The sequence below is a fragment of the Brachypodium distachyon genome, chromosome 2 (assembly GCF_000005505.3).
Source record: "Brachypodium distachyon strain Bd21 chromosome 2, Brachypodium_distachyon_v3.0, whole genome shotgun sequence".
In the NCBI taxonomy this organism is placed as follows: domain Eukaryota; kingdom Viridiplantae; phylum Streptophyta; class Magnoliopsida; order Poales; family Poaceae; genus Brachypodium; species Brachypodium distachyon.
Window position 1 is genome coordinate 36909555 of NC_016132.3, and position 19730 is coordinate 36929284.

General features: G+C 44.5%; 1 protein-coding gene across 1 annotated transcript; it reads left to right on the forward strand.

Annotated features, from left to right (window-relative positions):
- The first annotated feature begins 10655 nt into the window (after positions 1 to 10655).
- LOC104583239 (agamous-like MADS-box protein AGL80) lies at positions 10656 to 11474 on the forward strand. Its single transcript, XM_010235054.1, has one exon. The coding sequence runs from the start codon at positions 10656 to 10658 to the stop codon at positions 11472 to 11474; it is 819 nt and encodes a 272-aa protein (XP_010233356.1).
- The last annotated feature ends 8256 nt before the right edge of the window (positions 11475 to 19730 follow it).

Below are 19730 nucleotides of genomic sequence, written 5' to 3' on the forward strand. Positions count from 1 at the left end.
ATACAATTTTTTTTTTACAGGAAGGTGACAGGATAAAAAGCTCGCGATTCCCACGCTCGATCCAAGCCTCCAAAGCCCACACAGTGACCTCAGCCCCAAGCGACCCAAGATGCAAATTAACAAGAAGGCCCAACGCGGCAACGCTTCAAATACCTTCACAGCTCGTTGGCATCCATCATTTGGGGCTAGAATTGTGGAATTTATTTTGAATTCTAGAAACTAACTTGACTACTACCCCCGTCCAACAAAAGATGTCTCAAGTTTGTCAAAATTTAGATGTACATAGATATGACTTAGTGTATAGATGCATTCAAATTTAGTAAAAGTTGAGACATCCTTTGTTGGACACATGAAGTACATGGATTCGATTTGCAATTTCATGGAATCACACTACAACCAACCTCAATTCTCTCTAAAAGACATCATTTCACTGGAATTGTCTCTATTCTACAAATCCATGTGGTAGCCAAACATGATTTTTGAACCCGGAATTCAAATTCAACCAACTAAAATCCTATAGAAAATTAGGTTTTATTTCATTTCTACCAAATGAAATGAATGGAGGGGTGCCAAACGAGCTGTCATTTTTTCTTAATCAACAGAACTAATTTTCCCTCAAACAATAAACGGAAATTATAGCCAGCGCGCGTTGCTGCGCGACGCGCTCAAGCGTTGTTTGCATGCAGTCTGCTGTTGCTGGTGCTGCTAGCTGTGCTAGCTAGTGGTTAGCTTTTCTTTACGTTTTGCTAATTGGTTAGAGCATATCTGAACGTGAAAATAGGATTGCAACGTGCGCACAAGAAAAATATCTCTAGTTGATTCTCGAAATTTAGAATGGTCTATACCTCAAATCGTCAGTCCGATTCATAATCCGTTTTCACCGTTGACTTTTTAATTGGGAGGGCTTCACAACTGATCCTACTTGCACATGTTTCGACAAAGTTTTTTTCGTACTCCCACCTTCCCATTTTAAACTCCGTCTTAGGTTTTATTTTATTTCCCATTTTAACATGATGTCATGGTGGGGCTGTATGTGCCGGACGAGCGTGACGTGGGGGCGAACTGGACGGCTGGGTTCGGGCTCACCACCAACATCATCAACTGCGGGATCGAGTGCAACGGCGGCGACACGCGTGCGGACGGCAGGATCGGCTTCTACCGCCGCTACAGGCAGATCCTCGGCGTCCGCGACCTCGGGCCCAACTTGGAATGCGCTCACCAGCTGCCCTATTCGTAATGTAATTGATAATCGCTCTTTGCTATTTGTACTAGTGCTAAACAGGGCATGTATGATGCACGCATGCCAGCGATGTGAACATCATGCTCATGCCTCTTTCAAATCTTTTGCCTCCTCTCTATGAATTGTGTAAACCTTTTTCTTGCAACTTTGGTTACCAGCAGTATTTTTGGTTTTGGGTTAATGGAATTCCGATGGTTTTTTAGCATAATTTTGATGATTTATTAATTAAATGCCAACTCAACGCTCAATACAAAAAGTAGCGGCCCAAGGGGCCTGCTCGGGAGTAAAATTCAGACAGAAAAAAAACAAGAAAATGAAGATGGGATTACTCGGCCCGACTGGGACTGCGCTCACCGGGTCAATGTTTTTTGCCCGTTGATTTTGCAGGAACTACAAAAAAGCCCCCGGCAGTTCGCAAAATTACGTGGCTCTGCCTGCGCAGTTCAAAACATATATCTGCAGAAAAACCCTAAAGGTCTAGGAAAAGTTCAAAAAGGACCCCAATAATTCGTGAACACTTTGGTGCTTTAAAATCTTATTGACAAAATTATGGTTCCTCAATAGCTAGGAATTGGAAGAAGAACTTGTGCTATGTATTTTGTAAACCTCTTTCTCGCAACGTTTTGATTCAGGTAGCCCCTTTTTTTCATCCAAGGGATCGATGATGGAGCAGACCCTTGCTAGCTATCTCTCTCTCTCGTGCACGGACGGAGGTAGAAGAAGAAGGAAACAGAAGATTTTCAGTGCACAAATGCCTCTGTTGAGGGAAGCCGCCCTTTAAGTCTAGATTGGTCATCTTCTCCAACTCAAGCAGAGCATTGTACTACTATGCAATACAGGCAGCATCTTGAGGCGGCGGTCACACCAAAACTTATATCGTTCCTTAGTTCATATACTAGTAAAAATACACACATGAAAAAAAAACTTTGGTGGAATATGTAGTGAAAACCACCTTATAGTGAAAACTCAATAAAAACCATTATTAAAATTTTAATAAATACTGAACAAGAAAAATTATAAGCGATCGATGTTTATATATGTGGAAAATTTCAAGTTCAAATTTGTTTTAGTAAAATTAAATTCCTTATATGGGCCAGGCCACGAATCTTGTGTGGCGAAGATTAAGTAAACATTTTTTCTACTTCACTCAACATGCCAAGAAAGTTGGCTCAAGTCTATACATGACATCGGTCAAAGGAAGTGAAGAAGTGAAACCTTAATTTTATAATCAAATTGGTGAAAGGACCTAAAAAAGAAGAAGAGGGGGCTAGGAGCAAGAACCCAAGGCATGTGAGGATAAGTCATATATATGGTCCACCATGGACCATGGACCATCGCTCATGCCCTAGTCCAACATGATCATAGACTAATAATTTACCATTTTGCCCTCACTTTCTCTCTCCTTCGTCGTGGTCTTTTGTCATGTACTCTTAGCCTATATAAACCCTCCGAAGGGGTAATATATAATTCACTCTCAATATGAAGAAACTCGAGGGAAGAGGACTAGAAGCCTTGAAGGGGCTCTTTTCTAAGAAGCCACATGAAGTTGTTCCTTTGCTAAAGGTTGCTCCTCCAGTGATGGCACAGCGACCTCCTGTGCATGAAGCTCTTCCTGTGGTGGAGGTGCAACAGCCAAAAGCTGTTGGAGCTCCGCCCATGACCTTGCATAGCGAGCCCTGCAATGGAAGTTTCCTCTTCGAAGTGCTGGACACGGTGGACGTTGCCGGTGACCGTAGCGGTCTTCCTACTCCAGCGGAACTTCGTGAAGTTTTCGTCAAGGCTAGGATACTTGCCCCGACGCCGCAGCCACCCTCCAATCCCTAGTAGATCAACGGCGTCATGTCTAGATGCTGCTGCATATGCACGGCGGTCGATCGAGTTATTACATGCTTTAGTTTATTTTCTTTCCCTTTAATCAAACATTTGTTACTATGGGAGTCTTAGGTTGATTCTGCGTTCCTCGTGTCGAGTTGGTGTACATCTGTTGCTTTCTCTACATGAGCTAGCAAATAATTTCAGCAATAAATTGTTATTTGGTCTGTTTCTTTCCTTATAAATGTGTCCATTGTATGCCAGAATGGTTCTATGAATCTTGCAATGTCATTAATGGAGAACAATACAATGTTCAGCTAGTAAATTTATTGTTGTCGTCCATTTTAATTAACTCTCCCTACTTTTGATTCAAACTTGTGTTCCATGTGTAAGCAGGAGAAATAGTGTATGACAACCATTATGACGCAAAATGGATACGTATCAGGTCCTGCGTGCTTGGATCTTGGCTTGTCCGCCACCGAGATGTTTGGTCGAGTGCAGTGGGTAAAGAGCGCCATCTTCGAGTTGCACAGTCTCAAGCCGTCTTGTTGCCATTCGTCGAACCAGAAAGAGAGGTGAATTCGCCGTCACCCTGGGCGACTTTGGTGATCTTCCGATAGAGAGACTGTCCATCCGCAAGAATTTTGTCAAGGAAGGAAGGGGCCGACTGGGTGTCACCGAAGTCGCCTCTTCTTTGTCTCGCATACCAAGTCTTCTAGGGCAAAGCGTCCCGCTGGTGAAGCTTGTGTATGAACGCCGGGAGGAGGCATGCGTTTTGCCGCCAAAGATCTTTAATGCCGAAGCCGCCATCGTGTTTAGACACAATAGCCCGAACCCGCGACATTAGACAGCGGGCACCGGAGCAAGTGTCCGCACCCGTCCAAAAAAAAGCTCGTCTTCTCTTGTCAAGAGCGAAGTAGGTAGGGAGACTGTTGAGCACCGTGTTGGTGAGGACAAGGCGGCCCCCGGAAGAGAGGAGGAGGGCGCGCCACCCTGAGAGGTATTCGTCAAATTTCTGGATGAGAGGAGCAAAGGCGGAGGGCCTCCAGTTTTCCGTATAAACGGGGCCACTTCTTCCGCGGTCAAATTCTTTTCGACCGTTTTTTCATAATAAATTACCCGTTCTTTCATAACTAATTTTCCCAAATATGGATGTATCTATGTTTAAAAAGCATTTCGATACATGTACTATTTCGACAAGTAATATGGGTCCGAGGGAGTAGTAAATTAAAATCCCTGATAAGGGCCACGGCACGAATCATGCGTGGCAAAGATCAAGTAAACATATGTCAACTTTGCTCAACATGCCAACAAAGTTTGCACACATGTACACATGACATCCGTCAAAGGAAGTCAACAAATGAAACCTTCATGCCATAGTCAAATTGTTGGAAGGACGTAAATAAGATAAACATAATGAGAGGGGGCTGGGAGCAAGAACCCAAAGCATGTGAGGATAAGTCATATTGTCCACCGTGGACCATGTACCATCCCCTCATGACCTAGTCCAACATAATCATAGACTAATAGTTACCATTTTGCCCTCACTTTCTCTCTTCCTTAACGGTTGCCATGGTCTTTTGTCATGTACCGCAAGTCTATATAAATCCTCCAAAGAGGTCATGTGTAATTCACTCTCACTATGAAGAAACTTAAGGGGAGAGGGCTAGAAGCCTCAACGGGGCACTTGTCTAAGACGCCACATGAAGTTGTTCCTTTGCTAACGGTTGCTCCTCCAGTGATGGTAGAGCGACCTCCGGTGCCTGAAGCTCTTCCTGTGGTGGAAGTGCAGCAACCACAAGCTCCTCCGCTCATGACCTTGGATGACGAGCCCCGCTATGGAAGTTTCCTCTCGAAGTGGTTGATGTGATGGACGTTGCCGGCGACAGTAGCGGCCTTCCTACTCCAGCGGAACTTCGTGAAGTTTTCGTCAAGGCTGGGATAGCTGTCCCGCAGCCGCAGCCACCCTCCGATCCCTAGTAGATCCACAGTGTCATGTCTAGACGCTGCTGCATATGCACGGCGGTCGATCGAGTTATTACATGCTTTGGTTTACTTTTTTTCTATTGGAGTTTTTGGTTGATTCGGTGTTCCTCGTGTCGAGTTGGTGTACACCTGTTACTTTCTCTACATGAGCTAGCAAATAATTTCAGCAATAAATTGTTATTTGGTCTGTTTCTTTTCTTATAAATGTGTCCATTGTATGCCAGAATGGTTCTATGAATCTTGAAATGTCATTAATGGAGAACAATACAATGTCCAGCTAGTAAATTCATTTCTGTCATCCATTTTAATTAACTCCCTACTTTTGACTCAAACGTGTGTTCCGTGTGTAGCTACAGCTCGACAACCGGGCTGTAGCTACACTTGTCATGATAGGTGGGAGAAATAGTGTATGACAGCCGTTTGATCACAACCAGGCTCGCTCTGGTGGAGCCTCGAAAGGGTTACCTCCAGCTCTACAACAGGCAGAGTTTAATTATCTGTTGGGCCTGTAGGCCCTCCTGTCATTGGGGCCTTCGTTAGGGAGCACTTCCTTGCATGGTTGGAATACCCAAAAAATATGAGGCCGAGGTATCCCACTCCTGGGAACACTACAAAGCAGTGCAGAACTTTGCTGACAGCACCGACGTGGTGTTTGCCATCGGAGTGGAGCAAGTGAAGGGCGAATGATTGGCAATGCAAGTCTCTTTCACCCCGCTGATTGGAGAAGACGGCAATTGGGAAGGCGATGTGGCGGAGCGGAGGGATTGTTGGTCCAGAAGCAAAAATCGGTGAAGATGTAGACATGGAGGAGGATCGATGCTTTCGGCAATCGATTTATCTGATGTTTGATATCAAAGAACAGGCTCCTCGATGGCGCTTCTTGGCGAGCTACGTACTATGCTCAATGGAGGCTGAATGTGGCCCTCATGTTCAAGAAATTTGGCGAGATCTGGCAGGTGCGAACCGGGTTGAGCTCAAGCTATACTCATTTGAAAAACATTTTTTACATTCACCTGATGGCGATTTTAATTTCTTGGAAAGAATGCCCATATTATTATTATGACACAAAGTGCATACATATCAGGTCCTGCGTGCTTGGACCTTTGCTTGTCCGCAAGCAAAAACTGAGTTTGACACACATGACCTTAATTTTATGAAGTGAAGATCGATAACAAGGAAATACAGGCATCTATCGTATCGTAATTCATTTATTCACGTATTACGAGTGGGTACGTACTCTCTAGGCCACTAAGCTCAGTCACAAATGAAGCCACTCGCACCGTAGCATAAAGTTAAGCACCTCTCTTGTTATTATAAGCATTCGGATCACTATTATTGTAAAAAGGCAATGTAAAGAAAACAAACCATGTACAAAACATATGTAGACATAAATTCATTTTAATTAGAGTTCGATGTGCGAGCTTACAATTTGATCTACACGTACATATAATTATATGATTACAGATTGTAAAGTTGGGCATAGAAGTAATTAACCACTGAAAAAGAAGAGTGTATATACTGATCATCAAATGTTAGTAACTTAACGTTAGCACGTGACGATACAGTGATATCACACACGAACGTATAAAAAATATAGCCACATGCTAGGGGCGGATGTGTCGGTACACTTGGACAATCATTAATAAGAAATCGTTCTACTTAATATGGAAGCCATGCACAAGCTCGTTTCAGAAAAACAAAATCAGGCCTAGTTTTCTCAACAATCATGTCGTATGGTATAGTTCAACCAACTCAAAATTGGAGTGCAGCTGCATGCATGGTAAATCGCCTTATTTTATCAAAACGGTATAGGCTTGTGTATTTTTAAAGCTGTCATAATTTATTCATAGCATGGTGAAACAAACTCATAGTGATTACATTTGTATTTTCTTTTCCACTCTGTGTTGCTAGTAGCTAGCATAATAGTTCATCAACACGGTTCTTCTTAGCTGTTGGGTAATATGATATTTTATAATCGAGGCATAAACTGTTCGCAGAATTTACATCTTACTTGCTTATAGTTTGTTCTAATCATCAAAATTTAACTTGTTTTCATCTGACTTTGAATACAGACATACATAGTTTTACAAGCAGGATTATTACTAAAAGCAACCGAATTGCAGTGACACCACAAATATGTTGGCCAATGTGCACACCTACGGCTTCAATAGAGTGTGTGAGTGTCTTCATTTGACTGAGCTTAGTGGTCTATAGAGTGGCCACTGCTAATACGTCAATGAATGATCTATGATATGATACTCGAATGCCCTGTATTTCTTCGTTATCGATCTTCACTTCTAAATTTAAAGGTCATGTTTGTCAAACTCAGTTTTTGCTTGGGGACAAGTAAAGGTCCAAGCATGCAGGATATGATAAATGCATTTTGCGTCATAATAATAATATGTGGATTCTTCCCAAGAAATTAAAATCTCCTTCAGGTGAATGTAAAAAAAGTTCTTCAGATGGAGTATATATAGCTCTGTTAGCTTAATCTTGATTCTTGTATATCTAGATGTTTAGTTTTTGTTAGCGTGTAGTTAGGCGTCCGGCGAGGGTGTGTGCGATGAGTACGAATCCGGCGAAGTTTCAGCTAGAAGAACGTGAAGATGAGATGCCGAGAGGAGGTGTGCGAACCGAGGCGAGATGCCGTCGTGCCGTGCGATGCGGCCGACCGCGTGAAGCTGCTGAACACAACGGGCTTCCGCATGAGAGTTAGCAAGCCAGGTGATTTGCTGAGGTTATTAGCTGCATGTAGAGTGTGCGCATGTGTGGCATGTGATCTGGCCGGTAGTTAGTTGTAGGTATGTAGCTGCTTGGCCGAGGCTTTGTGGACAGATCCGGTGCATGCATGCATTAGAATTAGTCATGTCGTTAGCTTGTGTGTGCGCACGCAGGAGCCGCGGGCAGGTCGTTGCCTACATGTGTGCTACTAGCTGGCTATTTAAGCCTTGTAATCGAGATGAGTTGGTGAGAAGAGGAATTGAAAATGGAGAGGGCTATGCGATCGAGGCAGACATTGCCAAAGCTTGTGTGTTCCCTGTGTTCTTCTATGTGCGTGAAGCAACCAAGCTAGGGGAAAGAAGGGATCTAGACGATTCAGCTCCAGCAAACTCAATCCGGTTCGCAGCTGCCAAATTTCTTGACCATGAGGGCCACATTCGGCTTCCAATGAGCATAGTACGTAGCACGCAAAACAAGCGCCATCGAGGAGCCTGTTCTTTCATATCAAACATGGGATAAAGCTCGCCGAAAGCATCGACCCTCCTCCAGCTCCATGTCTACATCTTCACTGATTTGCGCTTCTGAACCAACATTTCTCCTCTCTGCCGCAGCGCCTTCCCAATTGCTGTCCCCTCCGGTAAGCGCCGTGACGAGCGCAAAGTTGCCATGCCACTACCGCCTGGTGACTTTGGGTGGGTTGGTTGCTCGCCGCTGGTGCCTTCCTACAAGGGGCAAAAGTTTTTTGTGATTTACATCGGTATATTCATGTGCGTTTATATATATTTCGAAGATTTCTTCATGACTTGATAATACTTTGGAGAAACACAACACAAACGCGGACGCTCACAAACACACGCGTGCGCTAACTCTTAATTATGAATGCACACATGCACAACCTTCTCTTATGAACACCTCCGAGAGATTGAGCTGGCAGATCTTGAAAGATGGATGAAAAACTTGACTTTTTTTTTAACTAGATGTGGAAAATTAGTTTTGATTTCATACATGTAATGTAATGTGATCAGGTACGTTGCTCATGTACCCAAATAATAAAGGGATGAACACTTCCTTCATCGTCGTCCGTTCATGAATTTTGCAATTTACCCCTTTAGGTTTTCGTTAATTCAATCGCCAATACATCTGGCGAGGAGTAACGGAACGCGGTTTAGTATGGGCGCCTTTGTATGTTGGGCAAGCCTGCCTCCCTTCCCTCCCTACTCGATTTCCCCCATTCCCCGATTTTTCATCTCCACAGAACACAGCCGTCGTGCGCTTGCCCCCTCCCAACACCACCGCCCCCGCGGCCCTGTCCGCAATTCCCCCATCCCTCCAGCGCAAACACCAACTCTCTCGCCCGCAGCCGCCGTCACGGCTCTCCTCGGTACTCAGCGGCCGCCCCTTCTGCCCCGGAGCCGCTGCGTCGAGCACCCCCTCCACCGTTGTCTCCTCCTCCGGCGAGTTCCCTGCGAGACAAATTAGCCCCTAGGACGTTCCCCAACCCGACTCCAGCCGCAATTTCTCCCGAACCGGATCGATGGCATGCGGAGGTCCAGGCAGACACGGCACAGCTGCCCACAGAAGGAGCGGCGGCCCACTGTGGAGGCAAGCGCAGACCCGGTAGGAGCAGCGCGGACGAAGGCGACGACGGGCGGGTCGAGCTGCCCAGCAGCTGGAGCGTCACACAGGGGTTTGGCGTCCTCGTACGCCTGGATGAGCCGCACCAGTGCATGGACTTTGCATGTACAACACATGCCTAAATCCGGGTACACACGAAACACAACGTCCTAAGTCCTCGCCTGGATGGCGGTGCGGACGGCGACGAGGGAGATCAGATGAACCACGAGAGCGCGGCCATGAGATTGCCGAGCTCCGAGTTCTGGAGCACCCAGAGGCTGCCAAGCGGGGCCGCGGAGCAGACGAAGCAGCAGACAGAAAGGGAGGAGCGCCGAGGGGAGGAGGCGGTGGCACTGCGCCAGCCATGGCTTGTCGACGGTGCGAGGCGGTAGAGAGCGCCAGGAGATCGCGCAGGCGGAGCTGGGCAGAGATCAGGGCCAGGCCTGGAGCAACAGGATCAGTTTGCCACCGCCGTGGCCGGCTATGGAAATCGGGGCATCTCGTTCGTGGGTTGGGTGGACCGTTTGCTTCCTTTCTCCATTTCTTTTCTTTTCTCAACCTCCAAAAAGCTTCAAGCTTAAATCCTAAGGAGTAAGAAGAAGAGCGAAGAGTGACAAGCTCAACCGTTCGTTTTCCCATATCTCGAGCAACCGCACGAACCCCTTTGGATCGGTCCTCCTTTGAATGTAGCGGCTTGATACAACAACAAGTATTTATAATAGAGCTTGGTGTGTTGACGGATCAATGATGAATATTGTTTCGTTTATTTCAATTGAATGTCAAATTATGTTGTTGTTTTTTATAAACATGAATTTTTGGTGCATACGTTAAGAGCCCGTGGCAACGCACCGGTATTTTACTATTTACTTACAAAAATGAGACCCATCAATTATTTATTTACATACATGTGATGACCTATATATGTTTATCTACATATATACACATGGATGTGAAGAACCTTTTTTGATTCCGATAGATGTGATCTCCTGGGAAGAAAATATAAGTTATTAATTAATTGATTCTGAAATTTTGGGAACAAAATATATGTTGTTAATTTCACGTCCTTATTGGAGGGCGCGCGCACATTATATGAAATTCAAACAAAATCTTTCCGCTATACACGTATAGAAGGAAAGGCATTAAACACAACTAATTTCTGGCGCATTTATGACTTTCCCAAGGAAGCATAATTTTTCTCTATAAATGTGTGCCTTGCCCCTCCCCTTCTCCTCACACCTGCTTTCTCCCATCTCCACTGTCCTCCACACATCCATTGAGCCCAATGGCTACTCGTGGGGCTCTGAAGCTCAAATGGATCGTGAAAGATCTCCAGAGGAAGAGAACCCTCAAGAAGCGCCTTGCTAGTCTTATTAAAATGGTGTTCGAGCTAACCGTCCTCTGCGACGTGAAGGCCTTCCTCGTTTCGCACGTCCCCGGCGAGGAGCAGCCGGTGGTGTGGCCGTCGCCGGAGGAGGCTCCTGCTCTCGTGGAGAAGTACAAGGAGCTGTCGGCGTTGGGCAAGGTGAAGGAGATCGACATCCTGACCATCTGGACGAAGCAAGTTGAGAAGCACAAGGTGAAGGTGTTTAACGGTAGCCGGGCTAACGGCGAGCGTGAACTCAAGGCCATTCTGAGACGCAAGCTGAACGACTTGTTCGTCGGCCGGCCAAGGAGCGCCGAGGACCTAACGCCGGGAGTTCGGAGCGAGCTCGGCCGGTTGATGGAGGGGATCCTCAAGGATGTGGGCAAACGCATAGAGGAGAAGCGTTCCGCAGCTCCTCCTGCGATTGCTGATGTCCCTGAGGAGGTGGTGCAAGCTCCTCCAGCTGCTGCTCCCCTGACAATGGTTGCTCCTCCACTGATGTTGGAGCCACCTCCTACAGCTGTTCCTGTGGTGGAACCGCAACAGCCACATGATCTTGAAGCTCCTCCACCCATGACCTTGGATGGCCAGCCCCGCCATGGAAGCTTCCTCTTCGAAATGTTCGATGCGATGGACGTTGCCGGCGACGGTGGCGGTCTTCCTACTCCAGAGGAACTTCGTGAAGTTTTCGCCAGGGCCGGGTTACTTGCCCCGCAGCCGCCACCCTCCGATGCCTAGTAGCTACATCAACGGCTTGGCATCAAGTTATCAGTTATTACATGCTTTAGTTTATTTTGTTTTCGCCGTTTAATCGTCAGACATTTTGTTTCTATCAGAGTCGTCTTAGGTTGATTCTGTGTTGGTCGATCGAGTCGAGTTGGTGTGCTTTCTCTACGTGAGCTAGCATAAGATTTCAATAATAAATTGTTATTTGGTGTGTTTCTTTCCATATATGTGTGTCCACTAATGTACGCCAGAATGGTTCTATGAATCTTGCTATGTGTTATTAGTGGAGAATCCCGGAGAATAATACATATTGTTGTCCACCTGGTAATTTCAGTGCTGTCGACCATTTTAATTAACTTCCTACTTTTGATTCAATCGTGTACCTGTTCCGTGTGTAGGCAGGAGAAATAGGCATGAACTTATTACATTCTAAAAGTGAGTCAACCAGAAAAAAGATAGACAGCTAAAGAAATCTCACAGTAAGCAAAATACTTCTCCATTAATTTCCTGGATCCTGTATTTCTAAAAAAATTGCTGGACCCACTTTTTTTTAGTGTATACCACAACCGTTAGCTAGATTTCCATATATAATTGTATCCAAAATATATACGATCGACCCTTAGATCTTCAGAATTAAGTACCATCTAAAGAAAAATCAGAATCGTGTCAATCCAAGAGAAGACATAAGGAAATATCCTATAACCACGTGACAAGTAAGTACTCATGGGTCATCTGGCCTATAGGTCACACAGGACGTCATGGGTACATTTAGCTAGGACCAGGTACGTGACAGATCGGAGCCATTGGCTGGTTGTTGTTCAGGCTGAATCCCAGAATAAGGCAGTGCTTCCATCTCCTAGCACCAGAGTTTGTTGCCGCGTTGAAGAGGTCAGCCGGCAGCGGAAGCGTTCGCCATGCCTTTGAGTGATCAGTCCAGCGTCAGCCACAGCTATCGAGCCCTCGGCGCTCTATACCCTGCCGCAACAAGCAGGGGATGCCATAGGTCTTCGCCTTGCTAACGTCGGTCCAGCGGACTAGGCATTTACCTCCTGCTGTTTGATCGGCAGCAGCCCAGAGAAAAGACCATATATCAATTCGCTTAATCAGCCATTGCGTGTTGGAAATTTTGGTGCTTTACTCCCTATTCCTCTGTGCTTTTTTCTGTGGTGTAGTTCACAATTACGCAATCTGAGGCTAATGGGTAAGGACCTTCTTATACTGCATCTACAAATAAGAGTCCTAATTTTTAATATTCCTTGGATTTCAACTAGTTTTCAGATAGGGTCCAGATTAAACTACTAACAACAATGTAGTTCATCCGTTAGGTACTCTAACTGTGGGTCCCTGGAACACGCACTTGTGAGCAATGTGTCATAATCATGTTTAAATTCCAATAATCATGTAGGTCGACATTAGGGCTGTAATCTAATCAATGACCTAGCTCCTTCCGATTATCAATGTGCCTGAGCAGTCATTCCAATATTCATACAAGATATATTGTATTTCATTGATAAGCACCAGCTTTCTTAAAAGACATAAGTGTATTTAAGTCCTTCCAACAAGTATACATTCCATGCGTCATATAACCACGAGCATGTGATTCCATAATGAGGTAGCCGAGTATTATTAATTCAATAAATAATAAAGTTACGGGACACAAAAATCGCGGTGGCTCAATCGCCATCATTTGATAGACTTGCTATCGATGTTTTATATATATGGAAAATTTCAAGTTCAAACTTGTTGTACTTCCAAATTTGCCAAAATATGGATGTATCTATGTTTAAAAAGCGTTTCGATACATGTACTATTTCAACAAGTAATATGGGTAGGAGGGAGTAGTAAATTAAAATCCCTGATATGGGCTAGGGCACGAATCCTGCGTGGCGAAAATCAAGTAAACATTTGTGGACTTCGCTCAACATGCCAACAAAGATTGCACACGTGTACACATGACATCGGTGAAAGGAAGTCAACTTAATGAAACCTTCATGCCATATTCAAATTGGTGGAAGGACGTAAATAAGATAAACATAATGAGGAGGGGCTAGGAGCAAGAACCCAAGGCATGTGAGAATAAGTCATATGGTCCACCATGGACCATGTACCATCCCCTCATGACCTAGTCCAACATAATCATAGACTAATAGTTACCATTTTGCCCTCACTTTCTCTCTTCCTTAACGGTTGCCATGGTCTTTTGTCATGTACCGCAAGTCTATATAAATCCTCCAAAGAGGTCATGTGTAATTCACTCTCACTATGAAGAAACTTAAGGGGAGAGGGCTAGAAGCCTCAACGGGGCACTTGTCTAAGACGCCACATGAAGTTGTTCCTTTGCTAACGGTTGCTCCTCCAGTGATGGTAGAGCGACCTCCGGTGCCTGAAGCTCTTCCTGTGGTGGAAGTGCAGCAACCACAAGCTCCTCCGCCCATGACCTTGGATGGCGAGCTCCGATATGGAAGTTTCCTCTTCGAAGTGGTTGAGGCGATGGACGTTGCCGGTGACAGTAGCGGTCTTCCTACTCCATCAGAACTTCGTGAAGTTTTCATCAAGGCTGGGATACTTGTCCTGCAGCCGCAGCCACCCTCCGATCCCTAGTAGATCAACAGTGTCATGTCTAGACGCTGCTGCATATGCACGGCGGTCGTTCGGTGTTTACTTTGTTTTTCTATTGGAGTCTTAGGTTGATTCTGTGTTCCTCGTGTCGAGCTGGTGTACACCTGTTACTTTCTCTACATGAGCTAGCAAATAATTTCAGGAATAAATTGTTATTTGGTCTGTTTCTTTTCTTATAAATGTGTCCATTGTATGCCAGAATGGTTCTATGAATCTTGCAATGTCATTAATGGAGAACAATACAATGTCCAGCTAGTAAATTCATTTCTGTCATCCATTTTAATTAATCCCTACTTTTGACTCAAACGTGTGTTCCATGTGTAGCTACAGCTCGACAACCGGGCTGTAGCTACATATGTCGTTAGGTGGGAGAAATAGTGTATGACAACCGTTTGATCACAACGGGCTCACTCCGGCGGAGCCTCGAAGGGGTTACCTCTCCAGCTCTACAACAGACAGAGTTTAATTACCTGTGTGGTCCCACAGGCCTCCTGTCATTGGGGCCCTCATTAGGGAGCACTTCCTTGCATGGTTAGAATGCCCGAAAAATATGAGGCCGAGGTATCCCACTCCTGGGAACACTACAAAGCCATGCAGGACTTTGCTGACAGCAACGACGTGGTGTGTTGCCGTCGGAGTGGAGCAAGTGAAGGGCGAATGATTGGCAATGCAAGTCTCTTTCACCCTGCTGATTGGAGAAGACGGCAATTGGGAAGGCGATGTGGCGGCGCGGAGGGATTGTTGTTCCAGAAGCAAAAATCGGTGAAGATGTAGACATGGAGGAGGATCGATGCTTTCGGCAATCGATTTATCTGATGTTTGATATTAAAGAACAGGCTCCTCGATGGCGTTTCTTGGCGTGCTACGTACTATGCTCAATGGAGGCTGAATGTGGCCCTAATGTTCAAGAAATTTGGCGAGATCTGGCAGCTGCAAACCGGATTGAGCTATACTCCTCTTAAGAACATTTTTTACATTCACCTGAAGGAGATTTTAATTTCTTGGCAAGAATCCCCATATCATTATTATGACGCAAAATGCATGTATCAGGTGCCACATGCTTGGACCTTTGGTTGTCCCCAAGCAAAAACTGAGTTTGACACACATGACCTTAAATTTAATTATGAAGTCAAGATTGATAACGAAGAAATACGGGCATTGGAGTATCATATCATAAATTCATTCATTCAGATATTAGTAGTGGGTACCTACTCTCTAGGCCACTATGCTCAGTCACAAATGAAGCCACTCGATCGCACCATAGCATAAAGTTAAACACGTCTCGTGTTATTCTAATCATTGGATCACTATTGTAAAAAAGAAAGCAATATAAAGAAAACAAACCGGGTTTTCAACAATCTTAGGGGGGAGGCACATCTGAAGTAGATCGATAGGGAAAGCCTCCAGGCAAAATAGGTGTAGAACAACTTCAAAGCAGTTAATATAGTTCAACAAACTTCAAATAGGCAGGTACTCCATGGGAAATCGGTTTGTGTATTATATACTAAAAGTACATCACGGAGCAATTAAAAAAAATAGACTTGCTAGAAAATCACACAAAAAAGCAAAACATCTGACCTTTGATTTCTTAGTGGATTCGTAAAACTAACAACCACGGCCGTCCGATGCTTTTCCCACGTAAAATCCCCTATGGCCCAATCTGCCCCATCTGACTCGCAGCCTCTCGATCCTCCCGTGCGGACTCGCAGATTCGCAGCCTCCATCTAGCCCTTGGCCCTTGAGGCCTTAACCTAGCCGCCTCCCGTCTCCTCCAAAACGTCCTCTCGGAGTGTCCAGCTATCCATCCACGCCGCCAAAGACTCCAACTGCTCGACTGTGCCCCGACAACTCCGATCCTTTTTGGACCTTCCTTCGTGCTTCCTCTTCGTGTTCTGGTGAGGTACTGCGTACGTCATGGCTATGTTCCAAGCCAGCAAGTCACCGATGGCCATCCTTCAAGCCATCAAGATATACTCATGCGTGATGCGCCACTGTGCTATGCCACTCCAATACACATTGATCCAACTGTCAGATCGTGCGCCCCCGCCGACGGCATGTTGACGAGCCGCCTCTCCACACAATGGCAACGTGATCTCCTATTCTCCTAATTAACCTGCAGGGTGCAGATCCATGAACGGAGCTCGCCACCCGGGCGAAACCCACCCACGTGAAAGTTTTGCTGATCAAAGCTCATTCAGAAGCTGCAGCCGCGGAATTAAATGAGCACCAGGAGTCCAGGAGTTCCTTCGTTCCACCGCCCGACTCTAAGTCGGCAACTGAAGATATATGTCAGACGTTGTCTTCTTAATTAAGTTTCCCAATATCTGCTATTCAACATTAGGTACAATGTGACAATTTGTTGGCGGCTGTAAACCTTTGCCACCATTCTGTTTTGCTTATAATATCGATGATAACCACTATGCCCAGCTAGTTGTGTTCTCATAACTGTTTATTGTCATATATAGAACTACAGATTTGAGTTACAAGTTTCTGTAGCATGCTACTCCCTCCGATTCTAAATTGTTGTCGAAATATTACATGTATCTAGACTCTTTTTAAAAATAGATACATCCATATTTAGACAAATTTGAGTCAAGAATTTAGGATCAGAAGGAGTAACACCTTTAAATAAAGATATGTTACAAATCTCATGTTGGAACAAGATCAACACTTTGTATATGCAGAGACGAAAACACATGTTCTATTAAGGATATGGGCCAGAAAAATTGCTGCTGTGAGGCTGGGGGAATGCCCTCCTTTTCGGAAAGAAAAAGGTCAACTGATGCAGACAAAAACATCAAAATTCATGTTCGCTATATCCTTTTCTTTTATGACAAAAATTATAGCTAAAAGATTTTGATCTGATATTAGATTGATCTACATTGGACCAAATACAATGTGTTAGTGTCTTTAATTTCACAATATGATAACCACATGTTCGCTATATCCTATTCTTATATGACAAACAATAGTCCGTATAGATACATAAACCATAGCACAAAGGATTATTTGCATCCACTTTGGTGAAGAAAACTGAATTTTCTTGATTGTTTGGAATCCCTTTTACTATTATATAGACCAATAATTAATATGAATTTAGACATCTTCAGTACTGATATAGCTTTACATCTTCAATCATGTGTACCGATTTAGTATCACCAAGTACAATCTGATAGGTATGGCCTTTTATTGTTTGCCCAAAAATTAATAATGATTAAAGATGTTTCCACCTAGGCAATGTCTAGCTATACAATTTGTTACGAAACAATATTTCTAACACATATATAATATGTATATGTATAAAAACAGATTTATTTTCCAAACACTTTCAGGTGAAGCCCTCGCATTTGCGATGGCCGCAGTGCTAGTTTGTAAAAAAAAGAGTATATACCTATATGCAATATTAACGAATGATTTCTTTAGTTCAAATTCAAGCTTCTTAATTGGCTGTTGTTGGTACCTAATTTATTCATAAACATTGATACTCCATCCGTTCCTTTAAACAGGGCATTTTAGTTTTTCTTCGTTGTTTCACTTTATGTGGCGCTGGTCATGTTTTGGCTCTAATTTGACTTCAATTGCCCCTGCAGAGGTCACACAAATTAATTAGAGGCGTTCTTGGAACGATGCGCGGCCGCACGGGAGGCCAGCAGTCAGCTGCCAGCGCATGCGACGGAGTCCCCAGGCAGCGGTTTACCCTGTGCATGCGATGGAGCATTAGCTCCAGGCCGGTGGATGCGGTAGAATGATTAGATTAGTGCTTAAGAATTTAATTGTACTAGGGGTAAAAACGTCCAGACTTTTTTTCTTGGTACTCCGTATGGGTTCTTATTGCTAACATGACTCTTTTTAAGGAATGGAGGGAGTAATTATTTGCTGGCTACTGCAGATTTAGATGGTAATACCTCATAATTTGACATAATCGGGAAAATAAACAAAGCAAATTACATCCGAATTTGTATGCATTCAGATAGTTTGACAAGTGGGATTATTGCGAAGATCGACCGACCATAATTGCACCAACCCAATAAATTTACTTATTGGATGATTCATCTGCTTAATTTGTGATCGATAGCTAGCTAGGTGAAGCTGTACGTTCTTGTTCCTAATGTCCAGCTGGAAACGTTGTCTCATATTGTGTGCCTTTCCAAGATTTCCTCGTCACATGAGAAAGACCATTTTTTACCAGATGTCCGAAGTGGTTTAAATTCTGGCACATGCAATTTGATGAGCTCATTTTCACATATATATTTTTTTCGAAAAGGGGAGAGAAATGCCCGGCCTTTGCATCAATAGATGCACACAGCCATTTTTATTGCAAAGTTTAAAAGAAACAAATCATCAAATTCACCGATCAGCGATCGTGGATACAAGAATAAGCCAGCGAAGTAAAGCAAACATAGCGATTCTATGCATCTGCCTGGTTGAAAATATCCTGAGATCGTTGGAATGTTTTTATTCATATACATGCCATTTACTATGGTAGGTTGAGGATCCAATGGATCATGAACAAGAACAAGAGATAGACGACGCTGAAGAGGCGCCTTAGAGTTCTGCGTAGGAAGCTCAGCGAGCTTGCAGTTCTCTACAATGTTCGTGTCTGCCTTGTGGTGTTTCACTGCTCAGGAAAAGGTTAGCAGCGGCGGTCCGAATTACACACTGGTGGCGGTAACTCGGACTGCCACTAAGCCTGCGCCACTGGTGCTAACGAGCACCGGTGGTGGCGGTTTGCACAACCGCTGCTGGTAATCCGTAGGAAGTTTCAGAAAGTGCACCGGTGGCCGTGGGAAGGACAGCCACTGTTACATACTGTGGCGGGGAGGCATCATGGCCACTGGTAGCCACTGGTACATTACACCAGTGGCTACCAGTGGCGGTTCTCTGTCACCGCCACTGGTACTGCACCAGTGGCGGTGGGACGCAACCGCCACTATACTCTACCAGTTGGCGGTGAACAGGAACCGCCACTGTTCTTTTCCAGTTTAAAAAAATATTTTTTTATATTAGAATATTCCTGTAACATCAATATATCACAGCACAACAATAGATATGAGAAAATCACACATACATGATAGATAACAGCATCCGTTCACAAAACTTATTACAAAAACACAGATATTCAATATTTAACATTGTACATCAAAGTTTCAATACATCGGCACAACCCCGCCTTCATAAAAATCACCGTTTTCCTTCAGGACCTCTTTATTGAGAATGGTGGCTATCTCCCTCTGAATATCGAACACAAGAATAGCTGGGTTGTGTCCATATTCTGATTCCCTCTTGAAGTAATCCACCATCTGCTGGTAGGTCATCTTCGTCTTGGGCTGGAAATTGGTGATCCAATTACGGATGATGTACGCGCAGTAGTATCCACAAAAGACCGTACCTTGCGGCTGTTGTATGCATGGGAAGTTTCTATGATGGGTTATTTTCCTCCTGCCGTAGCTAGGCAACTCATATTCAGTCACCGCCTTTTTCCACGCCTCTTCGAAGAGTGTTCCGACGGCTTTGAAGTCGCGCTGCTCATAGCCTTTCTTCCGTCGGAGTGGATCAAGATACGTCACCGACTCTTCTTCGAAAGAGAAGGCCACCACCACCCAATGTTCGCTGTTTACAAAAAGAACACACATTTATAACCGAAAAGAG

What these genes read in the sequence shown, in the direction of transcription:
- LOC104583239 (XM_010235054.1), top strand. Translation starts at nt 10,656, where the DNA reads ATGGCTACTCGTGGGGCTCTGAAGCTCAAATGGATCGTGAAAGATCTC.